Here is a 19,639-nt window from a genome sequence, read left to right on the forward strand (position 1 = left end):
GCAGCCTGGCCGGGCAGATGCCTTTCCTGGGCAGACACCTCGGAGGGAGGGGCAGCTCCCCCGGGGAAGGTGGGGCCCCAGCTCTGGGGACCCCACACCAGCCTGGCCCAAGGAGAGCCCTCAGCTTCCTCCCTAGGGCCACCCAATGCCCTCCTTCACCCTCCTCCGCCCGTGAAGAATGTGCCCACTGTCAGAGAGTAAAAATAGAAGCTGACACTTCCTGGGGGAGGGGGACGGCCCTCGTCTCCTTCCCCCCCATCCTCGCCTCCTTGCGCCCCCTCCTCTGTTCTTGCTATACTTGGTAAGGGGCCTCAAGGCACAGCCCCTTCCCGCCCGTCCCACGCACCCGGGCCACACAGCCCCTGGCCAATGGGCTGCCGGGAAAGATCGAATGTCACTATAACATGAGAGCATGCGGCGAGCGGGCAGTGCCTGAGCCGGTCCTGTCCGCAGGGAGCTCCTGCCCATCTCTCCAGACCCAGCCGCAGGTCAGTACGTCTGAGGGCAGCCCCGGGACCGGGCCGGCCTGCTGTGTGCCGGTGGGCCTGGGTGCGTCCTGGGGCCCCAGGTGCAGGACGCTGTGCCGCCCTAGCCTTTGGCCACTTTAAGCATGGCGTCCTGGAGACCCAGGAAGCCACCGCAGGGTCCCAACGGCCTGGCGTGCTGGCATCGCGGGGTGACGTTCTCTGAACATCAGAGGCAGAGGAAGCCCTTCCAGACCAGAGTTCAGGGGCAGGGGAGGCCCAAGAAGGAGGAAGGAGGGGGCTCCCCAGAAGGCCCGGGGGTGAGCGGGTCGTCCCAAGGCAGATGGCTAGACAACGGTGACGATTCGAGGTGAAGAAGCCGGGAAGGGGCGCTGCCCAGGGCTTCGAGGCCACCTGCTGCGGTGCGGCCGCCCTCCCCGCCCTGGCGTTTCCACGGGGCTCTGCTGAGCTGAGGGGCGCCTCGGCCAGCTTCTCCCAGGAGGCTGGAGCCCTCGGCCCAGCGGCCACCGCCTCTAACGCCGCCGTCTGTAAAGACGACAGCTACGACGGTGGCTGGTGGGGTTCACCGCAGGAGTGGGTCTGGGGGAGGGGTGGCGGGGACCCCAGCAGCCCAGAGGCCAAGGCCTGGAGTGGATGGGGCCTGGGCTGGGGGGGGACAGAGGGAGGGGTGGGGAGCTGGGCGTCTGTCCTGTCTGCCCAAGGAAGACGTGTCCCACCTCAGCCTGGACGCGAGGAGCACGAACTCCCAGGAGGCCCCTCCTGTCCTTCCTGTGCCCCCTCGAACCAGGGCTCAGCTGACCCTCCTGACGTCATGGGATGGGGCGCCTTCACCGGGCAGCAGCCTCTCTGGTGCCCTCAATCATTCTGAGAGGAGATGGGATGTCGGGGGGGGGGGCGAGGGTCAGGGAACAGGGTCAGGGCCCACAGCAAGCGAGCGGCAGGGCCTCCTGCCTCCCCGCCCCCATCTTGTCACTTGGGAAGGAAGGAAGGAGAGGGTGTCCCCAAGGAGCGGTGACCTCAGAGGCTGTTTTCACAATGGCCCCTCTGGGGGCAGGACATTAAATGGACAACTGGTTTCCTTCTCAGCTGTCGAAATGCCACCCTGCCCCCAAGCACACCGCACCCTGGGCCCCTCTCAGGGGGAGGGCGGGTGGGACAGAGCAGCCCGTGGTGTCAGCCCCAGGGCTTTGCTGGGAAGAAAAGGAGCCCAGAGCGGCCTCAGTTTCCCCCTTTAGAGGGTAGGACACCCTGCCTGGGTATGCGGGAGCCCGCCTGCACGGCCCCTGGGACTCTGGCCCAGAAGACAAGAGGCCCAGCCCCGGGGACAGGCGGGGGGTTGGCGGGGGCGGGGACGCAGGCCGAGACCTGAGCGGGGGCTGCCTTCCCAGTCCCCCCTCCCATCGTCTTGGGTTTCTGGGCAGAGGTGTCTTGGCTAATTCGGGTGCCTATTTCTGGACGTCTCAGCTGCCACTGGCTCCTTAAAAATAACCCACCCCTGGACTCAGGCCACGACCACCCCTTGGTGGTCAAGGCGGCTGACAGGTGTCGGGCCCTGCCAGGGGGAGAGGTGGGCACAGTAGGGCGAGGACAGTGGCCTGGGCGGGGCGGGGGCCCGACACCCAGGGGCAGGGCCCACCAGGAGGGTTTGGGCCGAGGGACCGTGAGACCCCAGCTGTAGACCGAGCGAGAGGCTGTAACCTGAGGGGGCAGCAGAGCCCCGGGAAGGGACCTCAGGATGCGAGAAAACGGCTCGGCTTCCTGGAGGGCTTAGCAGAGACCCATCCGTTGGTTAATTTTGCATGGAGCTTAAATTGCTCTGGGAAAATTAACATTCTTGACAGAGGCTTCGGAAAACTGTTCCCACCTTAGCAATGCGATGTAAACGCATTTTTAGATGATGAACTTGTGTTTTTCTTATACAAATCTCCCGGGGCGGGGGGCCATAACTATTGTCTTCAAGCTGTAGCAAGTTGTCATGAACTCTGTTTTTCGAAACCCGGGGCCAACATTCTGATGCAGCTGCTCCGAGCGTTCCCAGGCCCGGCTGCCTCAGGTCTGTGTGGTGGCCAGCTCACGGATAGACGGTCCCCGAGAGCGCTGGCCCGGCGCCGCCCACACCTGGACACATGCAGCCAGGCCCGGGTACAGGCTTCCCCGCAGACGTTGACACGTTCAAGGGCATCCACAGGGCCTGGGAAAGCAGGCTGAGGGAGGGACGGGGCCGTCCACTCAGTTCTTGGAGGCCATGTGCGCCTGGCACGGGCACCAGGCTGAGGGGCCCCCACAGAGAAACAGCCCAGACCCCGTCCTCACGAGCCGGGGCTCAGTCTGCTGTCTGCTGGGGCAAGGGGGAGACGGGGGTGCGTGTGGGGGAACAGAATGTCTCGTGCACGCTTGTGATTCTGGAAGAGGGCTCTGCAGAGGGCCACGGGAGACCCCAGGGGATCCCTGGGCACCCCCATAAGAGGACACGGGGTCCTAACGGGAAAGCGTCAGTCAGAGAAGGGAGCCTGGGCTCACACCCGAGGAGGGGGCCTTGTGGGGATGGCGGGCGGAAAGGCCAGGGAAGGTCCAAGGTTCCCACTCGGAGGTGCCAAGCTCTGTAATTTGGGGGCTCCCTGGGAGCCCCCCCCATCTAGGCCCGAGAGCAGAGACCACCAAGAGGGAGGTTTTGAGGCCGCAGCAGCAGCACGGCTCCGCGGTGCAGAGCAGCCCGCGGGCCCCCGCCCCCGCCCCCGCCCCCCGCCGGCCTGGACGAGCTGCGTGCATCCTGGATGACCCTCCTTGGGGAATGCTATAGAGAGGATGTCTGCCCTGCCACGACCTTCCAGCATCCCGTCCAGCTCCGGGAGTCCAAGCTCCAGGCTGGAGCCAGGGCAGGAAGGGGGGCGGAATGGGATCAGATCAGGGGCGAAGAGGGCTGGGGGGCCTGGAGCCCTGGAGGAAGCCAGGCGGCCTGCTGGGGAGGCCCCGAGCGCAGGAGCCGCCCGCCCAAGGCCGGAGAGTTGGCCCAAGACCCCTGTTGACGGGCGTCCCCTTGCAGCCCCACTCCAAGGGTCCATCCCCCACCCATTCCAGCCCCTCTAGGTCAAGGCAATTCGTAATCCTCACCCCGGTCTCCCTCCACCCCTGCAGAAACCACCCACCCACCATGTCTGACGAGGAAGTGTGAGTACCCGCCCTGCCTCGGGACCCCTGGACCTCGGCTGTGCTCAGAGGTCAGAGGACCCCCCGCCGAGAGCTCCCACCCCCTCACCCCCTCCCCCTCTCTCCCCCACAGTGAACACGTCGAGGGTAAGTGTGGAAGCCAGACTGTCTCTGCATCAGCCTCTAGACAGAAAGTCCAGGTGGGGAGGGCCAGCCGCTGCTGGAGCCTCTCCCAGGGAGCCCCCGTTGGAAGCCGCGTCCGATCGCCCCCCCTGTGAATGGGCTCCCACTCCTGCCCCTGCACCTCTTCTCAAAGGCCAGGGCCCGAGGCCCAGTCCCTGCACTGCAGGCTCGTCTGGGCAGCGGGGCCGCCCTCCCAGGATAGGACCTGGGCCTCCGCAGCCCAGACCCCTCCCCGGGAGCCAGTCACCGCCAGAGCCTCTTCCTCCTCCCGGGCCCCTCTCTGGCCGGCCGGAGTGGCGTGGCAGTGGGCGACGGGGCAGGCGGGCGCCGCCCTCCTCGCCTCCCAGGCTGGTCCCCGGCGCGCCCTCTAGCTGGCCCCTCTCCTTTGCTCTACCCCTGGCAGAGGAGTAGAGAGGGACGGTAACCGAGGCAGCCCCGGAAGTCCCCCCGCCCCACATGTCCACTCTCGTCCCCAGGGGGCCTCCAGTCCCCCCCACAGACTCACCAAGTAACTGTCCACCTTCCTCATCCTTAATCCCCACTTGCCATCACCCCTAACTGCCCGCCTCGTTACTCGATTAACAGGAAGCACTCACTGATCCCTCATTAATACTTTTTGCATTGTTATGTGTTACTTATACATAATAACCTCATCCACGGTGTCCATGGTGTGTGAAGCTACCTGGGATTTGGTTGTGAAGACACTCACGCCGTTAATAGCACGTCTGGGTGTGTGGGCCCTGCCTGCCTCTCCACAGCTCTGCCTCTCTCTGTCTCTGCCTGTGTCTCTGTCTCTGTGTCTCTCTCGGTTTCTCCCAGCATCCTCCCTCCCCCCTCCCTCTGGGAGCAGGAACCTCCAGGCGGATCTGGAGACCCCTCCCTAGCCCAAGTCTGTGGGAGCCTCCTGGTGGGCCGTGCCCAGGCAGGCGTGGGAGCGGAGCCGCGGCCCCTGGGAAGGGCGCGCGCGGGCGGTTCTCAGGCCCGACGGGCGCCCGTGCGCGGCCACTGGCACCCGCTCAAGCGCGGGAAGGCTTTCCCGAACTCCACCAGGCAGGCTTCTCCTGTGGGGCGTTCTGGGCGCTAGGTTTTGAAAATATTTTGAAAACACTTGGCTGCCCTAACAACGTGAGCAAAACATTTCTTTTTCGGCTGAAAAGGTAGAAAGACTCCTTCTGAGAGGGAGCCGTGGCCCCGGGAGCCGCCCTTCGCCAGGGAAGGCGACGGGGCCGGGGGCACAGGTCCCCCGAGCTGGGTCCTCTAAGACCTGCCTTGGCCGCCCGCGTTCAGGCCCACGTCTCCTGGGCTTGTCCCATGACACCTTCAGAGTCAGACTTAGCGAGACCCTCCGGTGCACAGGCACCGCAGTCCAGAGCAGGCTCCCCGCGGATGCGGAAGGGGCTCGGAGACCCCCAGGACCGGGAGGAGGTCACACTGCAGAGGCGAGGCCGAGGCCTGAGCTCTCTGAGGTCCTGCAGGCCCTTGAAGCAGGGCCAGCCTCCCCCGGTCCCTGGAGCGCCTGCTGCCCACCACCCTCCCCTGCACCTGGGACTGCCTCCCTTCCTCGCCCCCACCACGTGGCCCCTAACAGCTGTCCTGTTCCCTCTCTCCCTCCTGCACCCTCTGGCTCCCTCCTCAGAAGAGGCCCAGGAGGAAGGTAAGTGGGGTCCAGGACCCCAGCCCCCCGCCCACCCTCCAGCCCTCTGCCCCCCGACCTCAGTGACCCTGCGTGCCTCCCCCGCCTAAGGACGTGCAGTGTGCTCCTGGCCTAACCTCTCCTCTCTCCTCCTGCCACCGCACACCCAGCGCCCCCCTCGCCTGCAGAAACCCATGAGGTCCACGAGGAAGGTACGAGGACACAGGGCTTCTGGCCACATGGGGCGCCCGGGGCTGGCTGGGACACGCAGCGGGGGGCGGGGGGGAACAGTCAGGCGCCAGCCAGCCAAGGGGCCCCCACATGTGGCCCCAGCGTAACCCATTAACCACGGCCAGAGCTTGACCAGATAGGGGGCCCCGAGGGCCCGCACCCCCAAACATGGGCAGGGTGGCAGACGGGGTCCTCCACCCCCGGCCCAGGGAGGGCTGGTCAGTGGGGGGACTGCTGGACCAGATGTAGACCTAGCTGCCCCGGAGACAGCCCTGAAGCCAGCCTTCCACCCCAGGGTGGGTACCTCAGAGCCCCACGGCGCCCGACCCCTCGGCAGGGCCGGGGACCCGGGCCGGATCTCGGTGAGCACAGGGCGATGGCGGGGCAGGCCCCGCGGTCAGCGCCCTGAGCCGGGCCCGTCAGCCCCCCGCCGGAGCCCTTGTCACTCCCCAGCCGTGCTTGGGTCCTTGGTCAGAGCAGCTGAGGGCTGGCGCCTGCTGCCCGAGCGCCCTGGCAGGCGTGTCCCCCACTCTCGGGCTGGTAGGAAGCTTCCTGGGCTACAGGCCCCCAGCCCCTGGTCCCACCCCGCCGGGTCACAGCCCTGCCCCTGCACGGAAGTCTTCTGGGGGCCTGAAGATGGCGGGAAGAGGGGAGGCGGCAGAGGCAGGCAGGGCCCCGACAGCCCCGTGCCCAGCAGCGAAGTCCTGACAGGAGCAGAGAGCGGGGCGGGAAACTCCGAGGAGAGGCAGGGACGGGGCCTGGGGGGACGCTGCCCCGGGCCAGCACTGCCCTTGTCTCGCTCACTCCCCGCACCCTCCCCACCCCTCGGCCTCGGCCACTGACCCTCCCATGGCCACCGGCTGTCTCCATTAACCTTGGATCCTTTCTCCTTTGACCCCTGACCCACGCATGGCCTCCTTAGTCCATGAAGTTCATGAACCAGGTAGGTGCCATGACTTCAGTCTCGTGTGGGCGCATGTGCACACGTGTGTGAGCTGCCTCCCGGCCGCGAAGAACGAGAGGGGCCGCGTAACCTACTCACCGTGTGTTCCGCTCGCCCGCGGCTCCCCTCCCCTCAGCCTCTGCCCCAAGGTTCACAGCTGGTTCTCTCTCTTCCCCCCCTTTCCCCCCACGGTGCCGCTTTTGCAGAGGAAGTCCAGGAAGGTAGGTTCGCCCCCGACCCCAGTCCCCGTACCGGGGCCTGAGCCCCCACCACTTCTTCCTCCTTCCCTGCATGACTCTCGCTGCCATTCCTGCTGGGGACAGGGTGGGGACAGTCAGGCCTGGGGCGCTGGCTCAGGCGGGACTGGCTGCCGGGAAGCAGGCAGAGGGCCTTCAGGGCTGGGGGCACGAGGCCGTTCCTGGGTCACCGGCAGGCAGATGGAGGCGGTCAGCCCAAGGTCAAGAGCAGAGCCGAGTGTAGGGCCTGAGACGGGTGTGGGCCTCGAGAGGGTTGTGCTGGGGTCCACTGGGACCCTCGGGATCCACCAGGGCTGGGTGGGGAAGAGCAGAGGAGGAGAGGCAGGGCAGGTGGCCTCCGCCCTGTCCCAGATAGCAGGGCAGAGAGGGGAAGTAAGGCGGGGGCTAAAGGAAGGGTGGAGAGGCAAGTGGGGTGAAGCAGAAAGTCAGGCTGAGGCTGAGGTGGGGATGTCGGGGACCCGGAACAGCTGGGGGCCTTGCGTGCAAACGAGCAATCAGTCAGGTCCCAGCATCCCACCCATCGCCTGGGCTGGAGCCAGACACACCCAGGCGCGAGGAGGCCCCCTGGGTGGGCCTGCCCTACCCGGGGTGGAGGTGACGGCGGTGCGGGCTCAAGTCAGCGCCCTAGTCGGGCAGCCCCTGCCTTCACACAATGTCTCAGGGGGCCACAGGGGGCCTCCCGGCTGGGCCAGAACCCGGAGCACAGCCCCCGAAGCGAGGCCACCTGTAAGAGAAAGGGATGTGCCGGCCCTGAGGGTCGGGCAGCGAATGCTGAGCCTTGCAGGAACCGGGGTGCAAGCAAGGGCTGTGGTGGTCACAAGGTCACCAGGTCACCCTGGAACCGGCCCTGAGGCCAACAGACAGACAGACAGACAGGGCTGGCGATGCCGGGCCGCTGCCCGCCTGCCTGCTGCCTGGGGAGCTTTGCTGCGTGGTACCTGGCCTCCCCCCACACCCTCCCCTGGCGTCTGCTCCCAAAGCGCCGTCTCCCTCAGTCTCCCCAAGCTCATAGCCCCCCACCAGGTGCGGGGGGAAGTGACGTCAGGCCCGCCTGAAAACTGAGTCGTGCCAGGGGGCTGGGGGCGCTCTTTGTGGGAGTGGGGTTGGGTGCTAAGGAACCGTGCGATCTGTGAGCCGAGGGGGATGTGAGGGGAGACCCTGCCCAAGGCCCTCCCACCCCCAACAGGCCTGGGGCCAGACCAAGTGCAGGGGGCGTTGGCGGTTCAGACAGGCTGACGGCCAGGCGTCATTGCCACCAAAGGGCCCAGGGCAGGGACTGAAGGATGGGGCTAGGGTGCTGCCAGGCCCCCTGCAGATCCCGGGCTGCATCCAGGCCGGCCAGGACCTCCCCAGGGCCCGGGGAGGCAGGGAGGGTCAAATGAAGCAGCCCCCCACGTGAGGGTGGCTGGGTTAGCCCAGCCAGGTGGGGTCTCAGGTCTGAGGGCTGCAGCCCGGACAGGCCACCTGTCGTAAGCCCAGTCCTGTGAGATGGCCCAGCCAGGCTCTGCAAGAGAAGCCTCTTAAGGGGCTGGGACAGGCTCCCTTGGGAGTCAGGAGCCCCCACCTTGGGGCCGAGCGGACGCAGGGCCCTTCGGGGCTCTGCGTGAGCACCCTCGTCTCCTTGGGCTGGGACTGACCAGGTCTGAGGCCCCAAGAAGCTTTATTAACCGAGTTGTTCCAGACCCCCTCGGGCTTCAGCCCAACCAAACCCAGGCGTTCGGTCCCCAGAACTGCTCACCCCCGGTGGAAAGACTCAAAGAAGCCGGCAGCCAGCACCCACAGGCCGTCAGCGGCCTCTCCAGCCACCGCCTCCTGGGGTGGGGCCGGGTCTCTCCTGGGGCATCCTGGCCGCACAGCTCCTCCAGCCCCTACCCAGACGCAAGTTCTCTGGCCTTCAGCTGGGGTCACAAACAGGGTCCAGGCCAACGCACACCCAGGGGAAGAGGGGTCAGGGTGTGCCCCCTGGCTGGTGTCGGCCCTGGGCCCTCACCCGTACCCCTGCTCGCACCCCGACTCACCCCTGCTGCCCTGCCGCTTCCTCTTGCGTGTGCATTTTCCTGAAGATGCCGAGGGAGGGTGGGAGGGTGAGGCAGGTAAGGCCCCTGGCCGCACGCAGCTCGTCCGCACAGACCTGCAGACGCGCCTGCCCGCCTGTCTGTCCTCTTCTCCCAGCACCGGGGCCTCCGAAGGCCAGGCCTTGCAGCTTCGCTCTGCGTTTGCCTCGGGACTTAGCGCTGCCTGACACCATGATGGGGCGGTCAGTGGGGAACGGCCAGCAGACCGCAGCCTGGGCAGGGGAATGCTCCCCCCACCCCGGTCTTTGCCCCCCCTCCGCCCCCCCCACCGCCATCTCTGGTCTTTCTTTCCTGCCTCTGCCCCCTGAGGATGCTCTATGTCTGGGCTCCGTTTTCGCTTCTCCCGCCGGTGTCCTGGGCCCCGCACCCGAGCTCCTCTCCTCAGACCCCACAGGGACCTCCGTGGGCCCAGAGTGGGGGCAAGACCCCCTTTGCCCCTGGTGGGGTCTTTGCCCCCAGCCTGAGCCCCCAGGGACCCGGTGGCCGGAGTGCGCTGTCCATCTCACTTGGTCTCTCTCCCCTCTCCCCTCTCCCCACGCCGGTGCCCTGCTGACCAGAGGAGAAGCCAAGACTCAAGTGAGTGTGGGGTGGGCAGGGATGGACGTCGGGCGGGTGGGGCGGGCAGGGTGAGGCCTGGAGCCCAGGCTTGGAGGAGAAGCCCGGGCGGGCAGGCTGGACGGGGCCCGAGGCCACCTGCGGAACCAGGTGCCCCAGGGCTGGGCTCCAGGCCCCCGAGGAAGCAGCAAAGTGCATCAGGCTCTGGAAACCCCACCCCCTGAGAGCAGCAGCTGCTTCTTTGCTCCTTGGTTTGGTGTTGAAGGTTCCAGATTTCTGCTGAGGCATCATGGGAATGGGGTCACTGGGGAGAGCCCCACACACACACACAGGTGGGGGTCAGACCTCCCAGAGACGGGCAGAGACAGACTCTGGAAGTCCAGTCGGGCGTGGTTCTGCCCCGGATCATCCAGTGTTGGCAAGGAGGGCTTCCTGCAGGAGGAGACAATGGACGGAGGGAGGAAGGGTGCAGGAAGTTGGGGAAGACAGGGCAGAGAGAGGGAGGCCCCACGCAGCTCCCTGTGCCCTCTCCGGCCCCCCTGTACCGGCCTGCTGCCCTCCATCTCCCAGGGCCCTAGATGTGAAATAGGCGTGAAAGTGGGGCGGTGGGAAGGAGGGTCTCACCCCTGAAATCCACTTGGGAACAAAACCTTGACCGCAGCCACGATCCCTCCCTTCACGGGGGCCTCGACCCTCTCTGGGGAACCATCTTCCTTGCTTGAAGGGACTTTCTTTCTCTCGTTTTGCCCACATGTCAGTGAGTGGTTCAGAGATGTTTTCTTTTAATCCGACTTTCCTGACTTTTCTGTTTCTGATAAGTACGTACGAAGCCACGGCACTTTGCACATGCTTCACCCCCCCATCCTTCAGAGGATTCATGCCTGCCTTTGCTCTGCACGGGATGGAATGTCAGCGCGTATGAGCGCACGCCAAGTGTTCGCTCCCACTTAGGGGAGCCTTACGGACTCTCCAAAGAAGACTGGAAATATGTGAACGTATAGCCAGCACATTTCCGTCCGTTACACTTTATTTTTCAGCAGTTTTAAAGAAAGCTGCCGGGTCACAAGATATTTTCTAGTTTTAAAAAAATGTTTGTGTTTTCATTATGAAAATAAAACACCTCATTAAAGAAAATTTGGAAAATACGTAAAAGTCCAATGAAAAAAAATCATCTATAACTCTCCCACCCCGCCTGCCAGACTGCGGAAAAGAGTAGAAAGGAATAAAAAGGCCTTATTTCTTCCTACTCTTTTTCCATGCATCGGGCTCGGAAAAAAAGACTGAAACTGAGCTGTTTTTCAAACATCGTCCTGTCTATACAGCCTTGAATTCTGCTTTTTTTAAAATGCAGCGCTGTTTCTAAGTATTTTTCCATGTTTTTACATAGTCTTCTTAAATATTTTGAATGGCCACATAATATTCCATCAATTGGACAAACCATAATTTTCCTAACCATTCCTCTATTGCAGGATATTAAGGCTTTCCCCAATATTTTACTATCATAAATAACGCTGGGTGGAAAGCATTTTCTGTCTTTCGGGTTATTTCCCTAGGCCTCATTCCCAGAATGGAATTACTGGGTCAAAGAGTAGGAACGTTCTTAAGGCTTTTGATATCGTCTGCCAAACGGCTTCCACGAGGGCCGCCAGCGCGGTCTCCACGCCGCACGCCCGGGGACCGCGACGCGCCTGCACACGGAGCCTCTGGCGGATGGATGAGAAACGGCCTCTCTGGGTTGTTTTCCTTCGCATTCCTTTGATGGCCTTTCCCTCGTGTGTTGACTGGTGGTCTTTCTTCTTGGGGAGCTGCTAGCTTACGCTCTCTGCCCATTTATCTAACGGCGGGGGTGTCTCTGTGTTTTCTTAATCATCAGTTTGCATAAGGATATAAGTCTTCTCTGTATTTGCTGAAAAGATTTTTCTAGTCTGGTTTTTCTTTCCCCCCTTTTGCGCTGTGTCTTTTTCCATGTCCATAAGTTTTTCATTTGCATGGAGTTCCCGAGCAGGACCTTCCGAGCTTAGAAAATCCTTTCCTGCGCCAGCATCCCGGTCCATATTCAGTTCCACTTTCTTCTTTTTTGAAGAAATTGTTGTTGTTCTTGTTGATTTAACTCTTTGCTCCATCTGAAATGTATTCAGGGGAGGGTGGAGAGCATGGCTGTTACAGCCGGCCGGATTCAGGGAGAGGTCTCATTTCTTCTTCGCACTGCTTTCTGCCCAGCCCCCCTTCCTCTGGGTCCCCAGAAAGAAAGATCAAAGAGAGGCCAGAGAAACGCAAAGGGTCATCCGAGACAGCCGTTCCTGACCGCAGAGGCCAAAGGCCCTGGGAGGGTGTGCGGTGACCACCCTGCCCTCTGGTCTGACCTCGCCACATTTGTTTATTTGTTTGAGAAAGAAAGCTAGGCTACCCTTCCTGGACAGAGGGGGGCGAGACAGCTCTTGCGAGGTCCAGAAGTTGGCAAAACAGAGGGATGCTTGAAACCTCCTCGAAGGGTCAAGCCATTCTGGGGACAGTAGGTTATATGTGTGATAAGAGCAAAGGTCAGGCAGTGTGTCCCCGGCCAGGTGCCAGGCTGAAGGCGGGAGGGCCAGGCCGGGTTGGGTCAGGCCAGCTGTCCTGGTGGGGTCCCCACTCGTCTCCACTCATGAGCCTCTCTCTCTTCTTCAGACTCACGGCTCCTAAGATCCCGGAAGGGGAGAAAGTAGACTTCGATGTAAGTTTCCGGGACCCAGATCAACACACCCTCCCCGCAGCCCCCAGCTTCCAGGCTGCAGGCTAAGCCTGAGGAGGTCACCTCCTCTAGAGCAGCCATAGCTCAGGCTCCCTGGTTCCACGCAATTCTGCTTTAATTCATTCCTGGACCGGAAGAAACTCCTCCAGTAATAGATACTTTTCTTCCCTCCTCCCCCACCCATCCATCCATCTGTGCATCCACCCATCTGTCCTTTCCTCCATCCGTCTGTATCCTTCATCCCTCCATTCATCAGCCCATCCATCCGTCACTCACCCATCCACCTATCCACCCATCGTCCATCCCCTCAACCAGATACTCACCCACCGATCTACACATCCATGCTTTCCTCCACCCACCCACCCACCTATCCATCCATCCTCCGCCCACCCAACCATCTATCCACCCATCCATCCATCCATCCACTCAACCAGATACTCACCCACTGATCTACACATCCATGCTTTCCTCCACCAACCCGCCCACCCACCTATCCATCCATCCTCCGCCCACCCAACCATCTATCCATTTATCCACACATCATCCATCCACTCAACCAGATACTCACCCACCGATCTACACATCCATGCTTTCCTCCCCCCACCCACCCACCCACCTATCCATCCATCCTCCGGCCACCCAACCATCTATCCACCCATCCATCGATCCATCCACTCAACCAGATACTCACCCACCGATCTACACATCCATGCTTTCCTCCACCCACCCACCCACCTATCCATCCATCCTCCACCCACCCAACCATCTATCCATCCATCCATCCATCTGTGCATCCACCCATCTGTCCTTTCCTCCAACCATCTATAGCCTTCATCCATCCATTCATCTATCCATCCATCCATTTACCTACCCACTCATCCACGTACCCACCCACCCACCCATCCACTCACCCATCCATTCACCCACCCATCCATCTGTGTATCCAACAGGCTACCTCACTCCCCAGTTTCCTCTCTGCCCGAGCCACGCAGGGCACCTCTGGGCACGACAACGGGGCCATGTCAGGGCCAGTCCGTCCCGGGGGGGCTGACTGACCTCAGGGCCGCGCCCGGCCTGGACTCACCACGGGGAGGGCACCGCTCCTACCCTGTGGCTAAGGGAGCAGGCAGCCGCCGGCCCCCAGGAGGGCCAGGGAGCCCGGAGTTCCGGAGGAGGGCTGGGGGTGACGGGCCTGTTCCACACAGGACATCCAGAAGAAGCGGCAGAACAAAGACCTCATGGAGTTGCAGGCTCTCATCGACAGCCACTTCGAGGCCCGGAAGAAGGAGGAAGAGGAGCTGGTCGCGCTCAAGGAGAGAATCGTGAGTGCCGGCAACCGTGGGCGGGCGCGGGCCCGGGGTGGCCAGGCCGCGGTGACCCGGCCCTCGTCCGGCTGCAGGAGAAGCGCCGTGCAGAGAGAGCTGAACAGCAGAGGATCCGGGCCGAGAAGGAGAGGGAGCGTCAGAACAGGCTGGCGGTGAGGGACCCCCCAGCCCCCGGCCCCAAAAACACCGGGCTCCCAGACCCCCCTTCTCCCGACGTTCCCCTTGACACCGGCCAAGGACCCGGGCCGGTGGCTTAGGTCCCCACGCCCTGCAGGACCCCCGCGAGAGGGCTGACCCGACCAGGACCTGGACCTTCCAGAAGGTTCCAAGCCCAGGCAGTCCTCGATGCCTGCCCTGAGGTCTTGGGGTGGGGTCTCCGCAGGAGGAGAAAGCCCGGCGGGAGGAAGAGGACGCCAAGAGGAAGGCCGAGGACGACCTGAAGAAGAAGAAGGCCCTGTCCTCCATGGGCGTCAACTACAGCAGCTACCTGGCCAAGGTGAGCACGGGGCCTGTGGCCCGGGGGTCCCCGCCACGCCCCCAGGCCAGCCGTGCCACGTCCCCACTGTCGTGTCCCCTCAGGCTGACCAGAAGAGAGGCAAGAAGCAGACGGCCCGGGAGATGAAGAAGAAAGTCCTGGCCGAGCGGCGGAAGCCCCTCAACATCGACCACCTCAGCGAGGAGAAGCTCACGTGAGGACGCCCCTCGGGGTGTGGGGGGGCCCGGCCCCAGCCTCCCGGGGCTGACCTGCCAACCTCCCTCTCTGCCACTCCCTCCCCAGGGACAAGGCCAAGGAGCTCTGGGAAACCCTGTACCAGCTGGAGACCAACAAGTTTGAGTACGCGGAGAAGCTGAAGCGTCAGAAATACGAAGTGAGCTAAGCTCCTGTGCCCTCATCTGCCAGCGGGCACCTCTGGGCACCTCGAGTCCCCCCGGACCCCGCCGAGGCCCCTGCCCTGCAGGGGCCCTGCCTGGGTGTCCTCCAGGCCAGTCTCCCCACATCGTTCTGGCTCCCAGGGCTGGCGGGAGGGAGCATTGGGGCAGAGTGCCCTCGGGGGGCTGGGGGGAGACCGTGGAAAGCCAGCAGTGTCCCAAGCCCACCAGGTTGGCACCAAGCTCCTCTGTGGTGGGGGTCCTCCCCAGTCCCCTCCCAGGCCCCCAAGCTCAGAGCTGGGGAGGGGGCTGGGACAGTGCCCCTCCCCCGGGGGCTGGGCGCCAGGAGTTGCCTGAGAGGGGCTCACGACTCAGGACGGCAGCCCTGGGTGGACACCGTCCCTCGGAGTCTGGGCCTGGGGGTGGGGCTGGGGGCACCAGTCCTGGGGAAGGACCCGCTGCGTGAAGCCCAGACCCTTCTGGCCTCCAGGGTCCCGGGGAGAGGACCTTCCACTCTCAGGGCACCTCTCCCAGCTTCCTCTACTGGCCCCTGAGATGGAGGGTGTGGGAGACCAGTACTGATAGACAGGCAAGTCCTGCCTCCTTCTCAGGATCCCAGTGCCCTTGGGCGAGTTGCCTGGTCTTCCTGCGCCTCGGTTTCCCCACCTCTAACTGGAGCAGGACCACACCCCTCCCAGGCCACCCCCAGGGGCCTGTGTATCGCTGCCGGCCTGCAGGCAGGACCAGGCGTGGGGGCATCACGGCTCTCTGCTGATACTCCCCTGGGAGGGCCGGCCTCGGAAATGGGCTTCAGAGAGAGCCCAGAGCGGCCCTACTCCTGTCCAGGAGGCTGAGCCAGGGCCGAACTGCTGCCTGACAGACTGTGCATGGCCCACGATGGGTCCCCGGGCGCTAAAAGAAACACACGAGCCCTGGCCCAGAATAGCCCAGCACACGGTGGGTGCCGGAGCCTCAACTGCCCACCCAGCCCCCTAACCGTCTCGGTCTTTCTAGATCATGAACGTCCGGGCCAGAGTGGAGATGCTGGCCAAGTTGTAAGTAGCCGGGGTCCACCCTGGACCAGGCTCTGAGTGTTCATGCACGGTGGGCCTCTCGCATGGCGAAAACCTGGGTCGTTGCAGGTGTCGGCGGCAGGGGGCACGGAGACCCCGGAGGCCTTCCTCTTCTCCTCCCGCCTTCCTCCTCCCCCCTGCCTGCCACCTGGGGGCTGCTGAGGCTGACCTGCTGTCTCGGCTGGCAGCGGGGGCCGGGCCTTGCCTTCCCCCAGCCTCCCCCCCCCCGGGCAGTCGGCAGGGGAGAGCAGCTGGGCGGAGGACTGAGAGGCCGCAGGGCTCTGAGCTCGGGCCCGCCAGGTAGGGGCTCTGCTTGCAAGCCTCGCCTCCGCCCCGTGCCCCCTGCCCCACACCCCACAGAGTCTGGAAGGTAAGTGGCAGCTCCTGGGCTGCTGTGTGTCATAGCCCAGGTCTCCAGCTCGGGCCATCAAGAGTAGGTCGGAGGCACAAGCCCAAGGGTCCTCCAACCAAAGGAGCCGGGACGCAGTAAGAGCGCCGAGACCTGCCAGGGCCGCCGAGGGGCCCACAGGGCAGGAGGCCACTCCCCGGCCTGGCCCTGCTTGGACGCGGCAGGTAAGTCGCCTGTGTTGTTTGCAGATTACCAACCTCAGGAGCCGCATCGACCAGGCCCAGAAGCAGTGAGTAGCTCTGCCCGTCCCTTGCTCTGCACGGGACACACGGCCCCACGGGTCAGCTGCCACGGGCGCGCCAGGGCCCTGGCGATTTCAGCCTGTGTCGGTGGCCGCTGGCCTTCAGCGGGTAGTAACAGGACTAGCCAGACGGCCACTTGGGCCAGCAGGTCGGGACCTTGCACCCCTGGACCCACAGCCTCCTCTCAGCCCTAACGCCAGAGCCCAGAAGGATGGCAGCTTGGGGGAGGGCTGGCAGGAGCCCCTGGGCAGCCTTCAGAGTGGCCTGGTGAAGCCAGACTGGGCGCCTGGACATGCCAGCAGCGTGTCATTTCAAAGGTGACCTGGGGCCTGGGCTTTGTCACCAGCTCCTCCGTGGCCCTGGGTGAAATCACTGGCTCCTCAGGACGGTGAACCCTCGGGGTCCATGGGACCCTTTACAATAACTGCTGGGTAAGGTCCGGAGAGGGATTTTGTCCCGGAGCCTGGTGGCCGAGATGGGGCACGCCCCAAGGTGGGCAGTGGGGCGGGTGAAGGAGACGCGCCCTCCTCCCTGCCTCTGTGCAGGGCAGGGGCTTTTGCAGGTCCCTTCGAGAGGGGGCCGTTTGGCCAGGTATGTGCATGAGCACGTGTGTGTGCGTGCGTGTGCATGGCTGGGAGGGTTCTCAGGCTGTGGGCACAGCCCCAGCGCCGGGCCTTCTCCTGAAGCCTTGGGAGCTGCAGGGCCCATTCCAGCCCGAAGCCCAAAAAAAGAGCTCTGATCACCAGCGCATCCTAACTCGGCCCCCAGCTCGCTCCCGGCTCACTGGAGTGCAGAGGGCTCAGCCAGATGCAGCGGATTCCTGAGGACCACCGTCCCTTGGGGTGGGACCTCCCGACCCCAGGGTCCAGTTCTAGCCAGTGGCTGATTCTGGAACAAGACCCTCCCTGCTGCCGAGTCCACCAGGCTGGGACTGCTGGCCTGGAGTGCAGGACCAGAATAGCCCACTGCCCCAGGAGGCTGTGACTCAGGGCGCAGAGACTCTTTTCAGGACAAAGTAGCTGGGAAGGTGGCAGCTTCCCACGCGATCTGCTTGACGTAGGGCCCCAGAGTCTCCCTGCCGCCTGTGTCTCGAGCCCCTCGGGTGGGGGAGGGAGGGAGGGGGAGGGGGACCAGGGTCTCGCCAGCCCCCACTTAGCCTCACTGACTCCCTCTGCGCAAAGCCGCCCGAGCCTGGCTAGGCAGGTACAGGTGAGTCACTGCTGCTGGATTGGAGCTGGGGGACGCGCTGGGGCTTCCAGAGCCGGGCCGGGCAGAGCTGCCAGGGTCTGGGGTCTGCCAGGGGTCAGGGGAGGGGTTGGCCAGGGTCCCGGGCACCCTCATGCTCAAGACCACCTTGCTTCCCATTTGTAGCAGCAAGAAGGCCGGGACCACGGCCAAGGGCAAAGTCGGAGGGCGCTGGAAGTAAAGAAACCGAAGAAGTTCCCAGAGGCAGAGACCCTCAGCCTGTGGGGCCCACATGGAGGCATCCAGCTCCCGGGCACCTCCTGTGTCTCTGTCCTCGCTGCCCCCAACCTCTGGGGTCTGTAAATAAAGCTAGCAGACTCCCCTCGGACAGGTGTGCCCTGGCTCATGGATGGGGCCCTGGGGGGGGTGGTGGCCATTCTGCAGCTAGGGGGCCCGCAGGACCCTGGGCAGTCATCTCAGGGGTCAGCTCAGGAGACCGCGGGGCCATGGCTCTACTGTGCCGTGAGCGCTATGCCCCGGACGCTCACCAGCTCTGCCAGTGGCTTCCACTTCTGTCAACGGGTTTTCACCCCTAGAACCTTCTGTCTCCACTCCGAGAGCCCACACACTGCTCAGTTCTCCACCCCAGCGCCCAGCCCCCCAGGTCAGCTCTGAAGCTGGTTTGGGGCAGTAGAGCTTGGCTTTTGCAGGGGGTCTGGGAGGCAGGCCCAGGGCACAGTGGGACACTTCACAAACGTCCCCCAGAGATGGGGCGGAAGGAGAGTCCAGAGCACGAGAGGTGCACACAGCCCCAGGAAAGGAGTGGAAAAGCACATTTCAGGGAGCAGACACAGCAAACACAGACCGTTCTTTCTATATTATCTGAGAATACAGTGCTCACTGTGTAATAAGTCTGAAAGTCCTGACCAAATAGAATTACGGAAAATATAAATCACAAAAATTGGATCAAGACGTAGGAGCTCGCACAGCCAAGTATCCACAGAGGAAGCTGCCGGAGTCTGGACCCGCCCCCTGGGAAGGCTCTGCAGAGCGGTGGAAAGTAGGGAGCATCTCCCATCAGCCCGCCATGGGGGCCGGGACCCCGATAACGAGGTCGCCCGCCCAGATGGCACATGGCACGCAACCCAACGCACACATCCGTGCCCCCTCACGTGCCCTCCCCCGCATATACATCCACAGATATGCGTGGACTGCGCCCCTCCCCACCCCCATGACAGGGCAGTTTGCAGTCGGTGTAAATACCCTGAGCACAGCCACTGTGCTTTCCTGCAGGGATTCGAAGATGAACACCTTCATGTAGTAAATGGTGGGGTCCGTTGACCCCCAGCACTGTCCCTCCACTCGCACAGAACTAACGGGACTCAAGCTGCCCTGGGGAGAGGTGGTCAGCACATGCGAGAAGCAGATTCAGCTCACCGAGATTGTACAGATTCAGAGCAACGTGCGCTGAGTCACACATGGCGGAAGCCCAGGGAATGAACAAGTCCGGGATCTGAGTGGGAGATTTTCAAGCACGTCTCATAGTCACAGAGAGGTCAGGAGGATCTAAGTTGAGGGGGCAGGCATGTGAGGTTCAAAGAAAACAGTTAGACTCGACCGATGGAGGTTGATGGACCACGGTTCCTCCAATCTAGAGCAGCGTGTGAAACATTTCAGAAGCAGATTATAGAGGAGGATTCAGAGCAAGTCTCAGGCTCTAATGGGAATGTCCCAGCCAACGATCTGCGGCCCAGTCAGAACCAAGGGCAGGTAGCTTATTAGCGGACGTTTAGAAATGCAAAAACACACTGAATAGATGAGGAGTCACAGAGGAAATTGGGATGGGACTTGGGAAGCACCTTGGAGCTGAGCGATAATGCGGGACCAGAGCAGAACTTGGTGCTGCTGACTCCAGACCTGCAGGGAAATGTCAGGGCCTGAAGGTTGGGGTTGGGGGAGACCCATATTTTTAATAAGTTACACATCACATTCAAGAAGTTAGAAAAGGAACAAAAAACTAAAACAGTAAGAGAAGCATGGAAATGAGTAAGGAAAAGAGAAGAAGACAGTAAAATAAAGAAACAAAATTGGCAGGGAAGGTCAACAGAGAAAAAAATTGGCTCTTCAAAAGGACTGATAAAACAGTCCAACATCTGGCATGAAAATCAGGTAGGAAGGGGAGAAGACATAAAGCACGTTGAAATGAAGAGAGAGCATGTGACAAAGGTGGCAGAGACTGAATTAGCAGTAAGAGCAGAGCACAGACAACTCTGTGACCATATATATGAAACCTAG

General features: G+C 62.8%; 1 protein-coding gene across 3 annotated transcripts; it reads left to right on the forward strand.

The window, feature by feature from the left end:
* Positions 1 to 354: 354 nt before the first annotated feature.
* Positions 355 to 17,732, forward strand: TNNT3 (troponin T3, fast skeletal type). 3 transcript variants are annotated; one of them, XM_060158198.1, is made up of 16 exons: positions 355 to 488; positions 3,621 to 3,653; positions 3,766 to 3,779; positions 5,452 to 5,469; positions 5,619 to 5,660; positions 6,602 to 6,622; positions 6,829 to 6,843; positions 9,512 to 9,530; positions 12,177 to 12,222; positions 13,446 to 13,562; positions 13,640 to 13,717; positions 13,948 to 14,061; positions 14,145 to 14,254; positions 14,344 to 14,434; positions 15,450 to 15,490; positions 17,531 to 17,732. In XM_060158198.1, the coding sequence occupies exons 2-16, from the start codon at positions 3,637 to 3,639 to the stop codon at positions 17,583 to 17,585; spliced, it is 798 nt and encodes a 265-aa protein (XP_060014181.1). In that variant the 5' UTR covers positions 355 to 488; positions 3,621 to 3,636; the 3' UTR covers positions 17,586 to 17,732. The 3 variants fall into 3 exon arrangements, with proteins under 3 accessions (XP_060014181.1, XP_060014182.1, XP_060014180.1); XM_060158197.1 differs by lacking the exon at positions 15,450 to 15,490 and adding an exon at positions 16,106 to 16,146 and having other exon boundaries at positions 363 to 488; XM_060158199.1 differs by lacking the exons at positions 5,619 to 5,660; positions 6,602 to 6,622 and having other exon boundaries at positions 358 to 488.
* The last annotated feature ends 1,907 nt before the right edge of the window (positions 17,733 to 19,639 follow it).

This window comes from Lagenorhynchus albirostris, chromosome 9, assembly GCF_949774975.1.
Source record: "Lagenorhynchus albirostris chromosome 9, mLagAlb1.1, whole genome shotgun sequence".
Taxonomy (NCBI): Eukaryota; Metazoa; Chordata; class Mammalia; order Artiodactyla; family Delphinidae; genus Lagenorhynchus; species Lagenorhynchus albirostris.

Bases quoted from the DNA above. Each gene is read 5' to 3' on its own strand.
- TNNT3 (XM_060158198.1), top strand. The intron at 12,223-13,445 runs GTAAGTTTCCGG...TGTTCCACACAG, and splicing joins GGGAGAAAGTAGACTTCGAT to GACATCCAGAAGAAGCGGCA. The intron at 13,563-13,639 runs GTGAGTGCCGGC...GTCCGGCTGCAG, and splicing joins TCGCGCTCAAGGAGAGAATC to GAGAAGCGCCGTGCAGAGAG.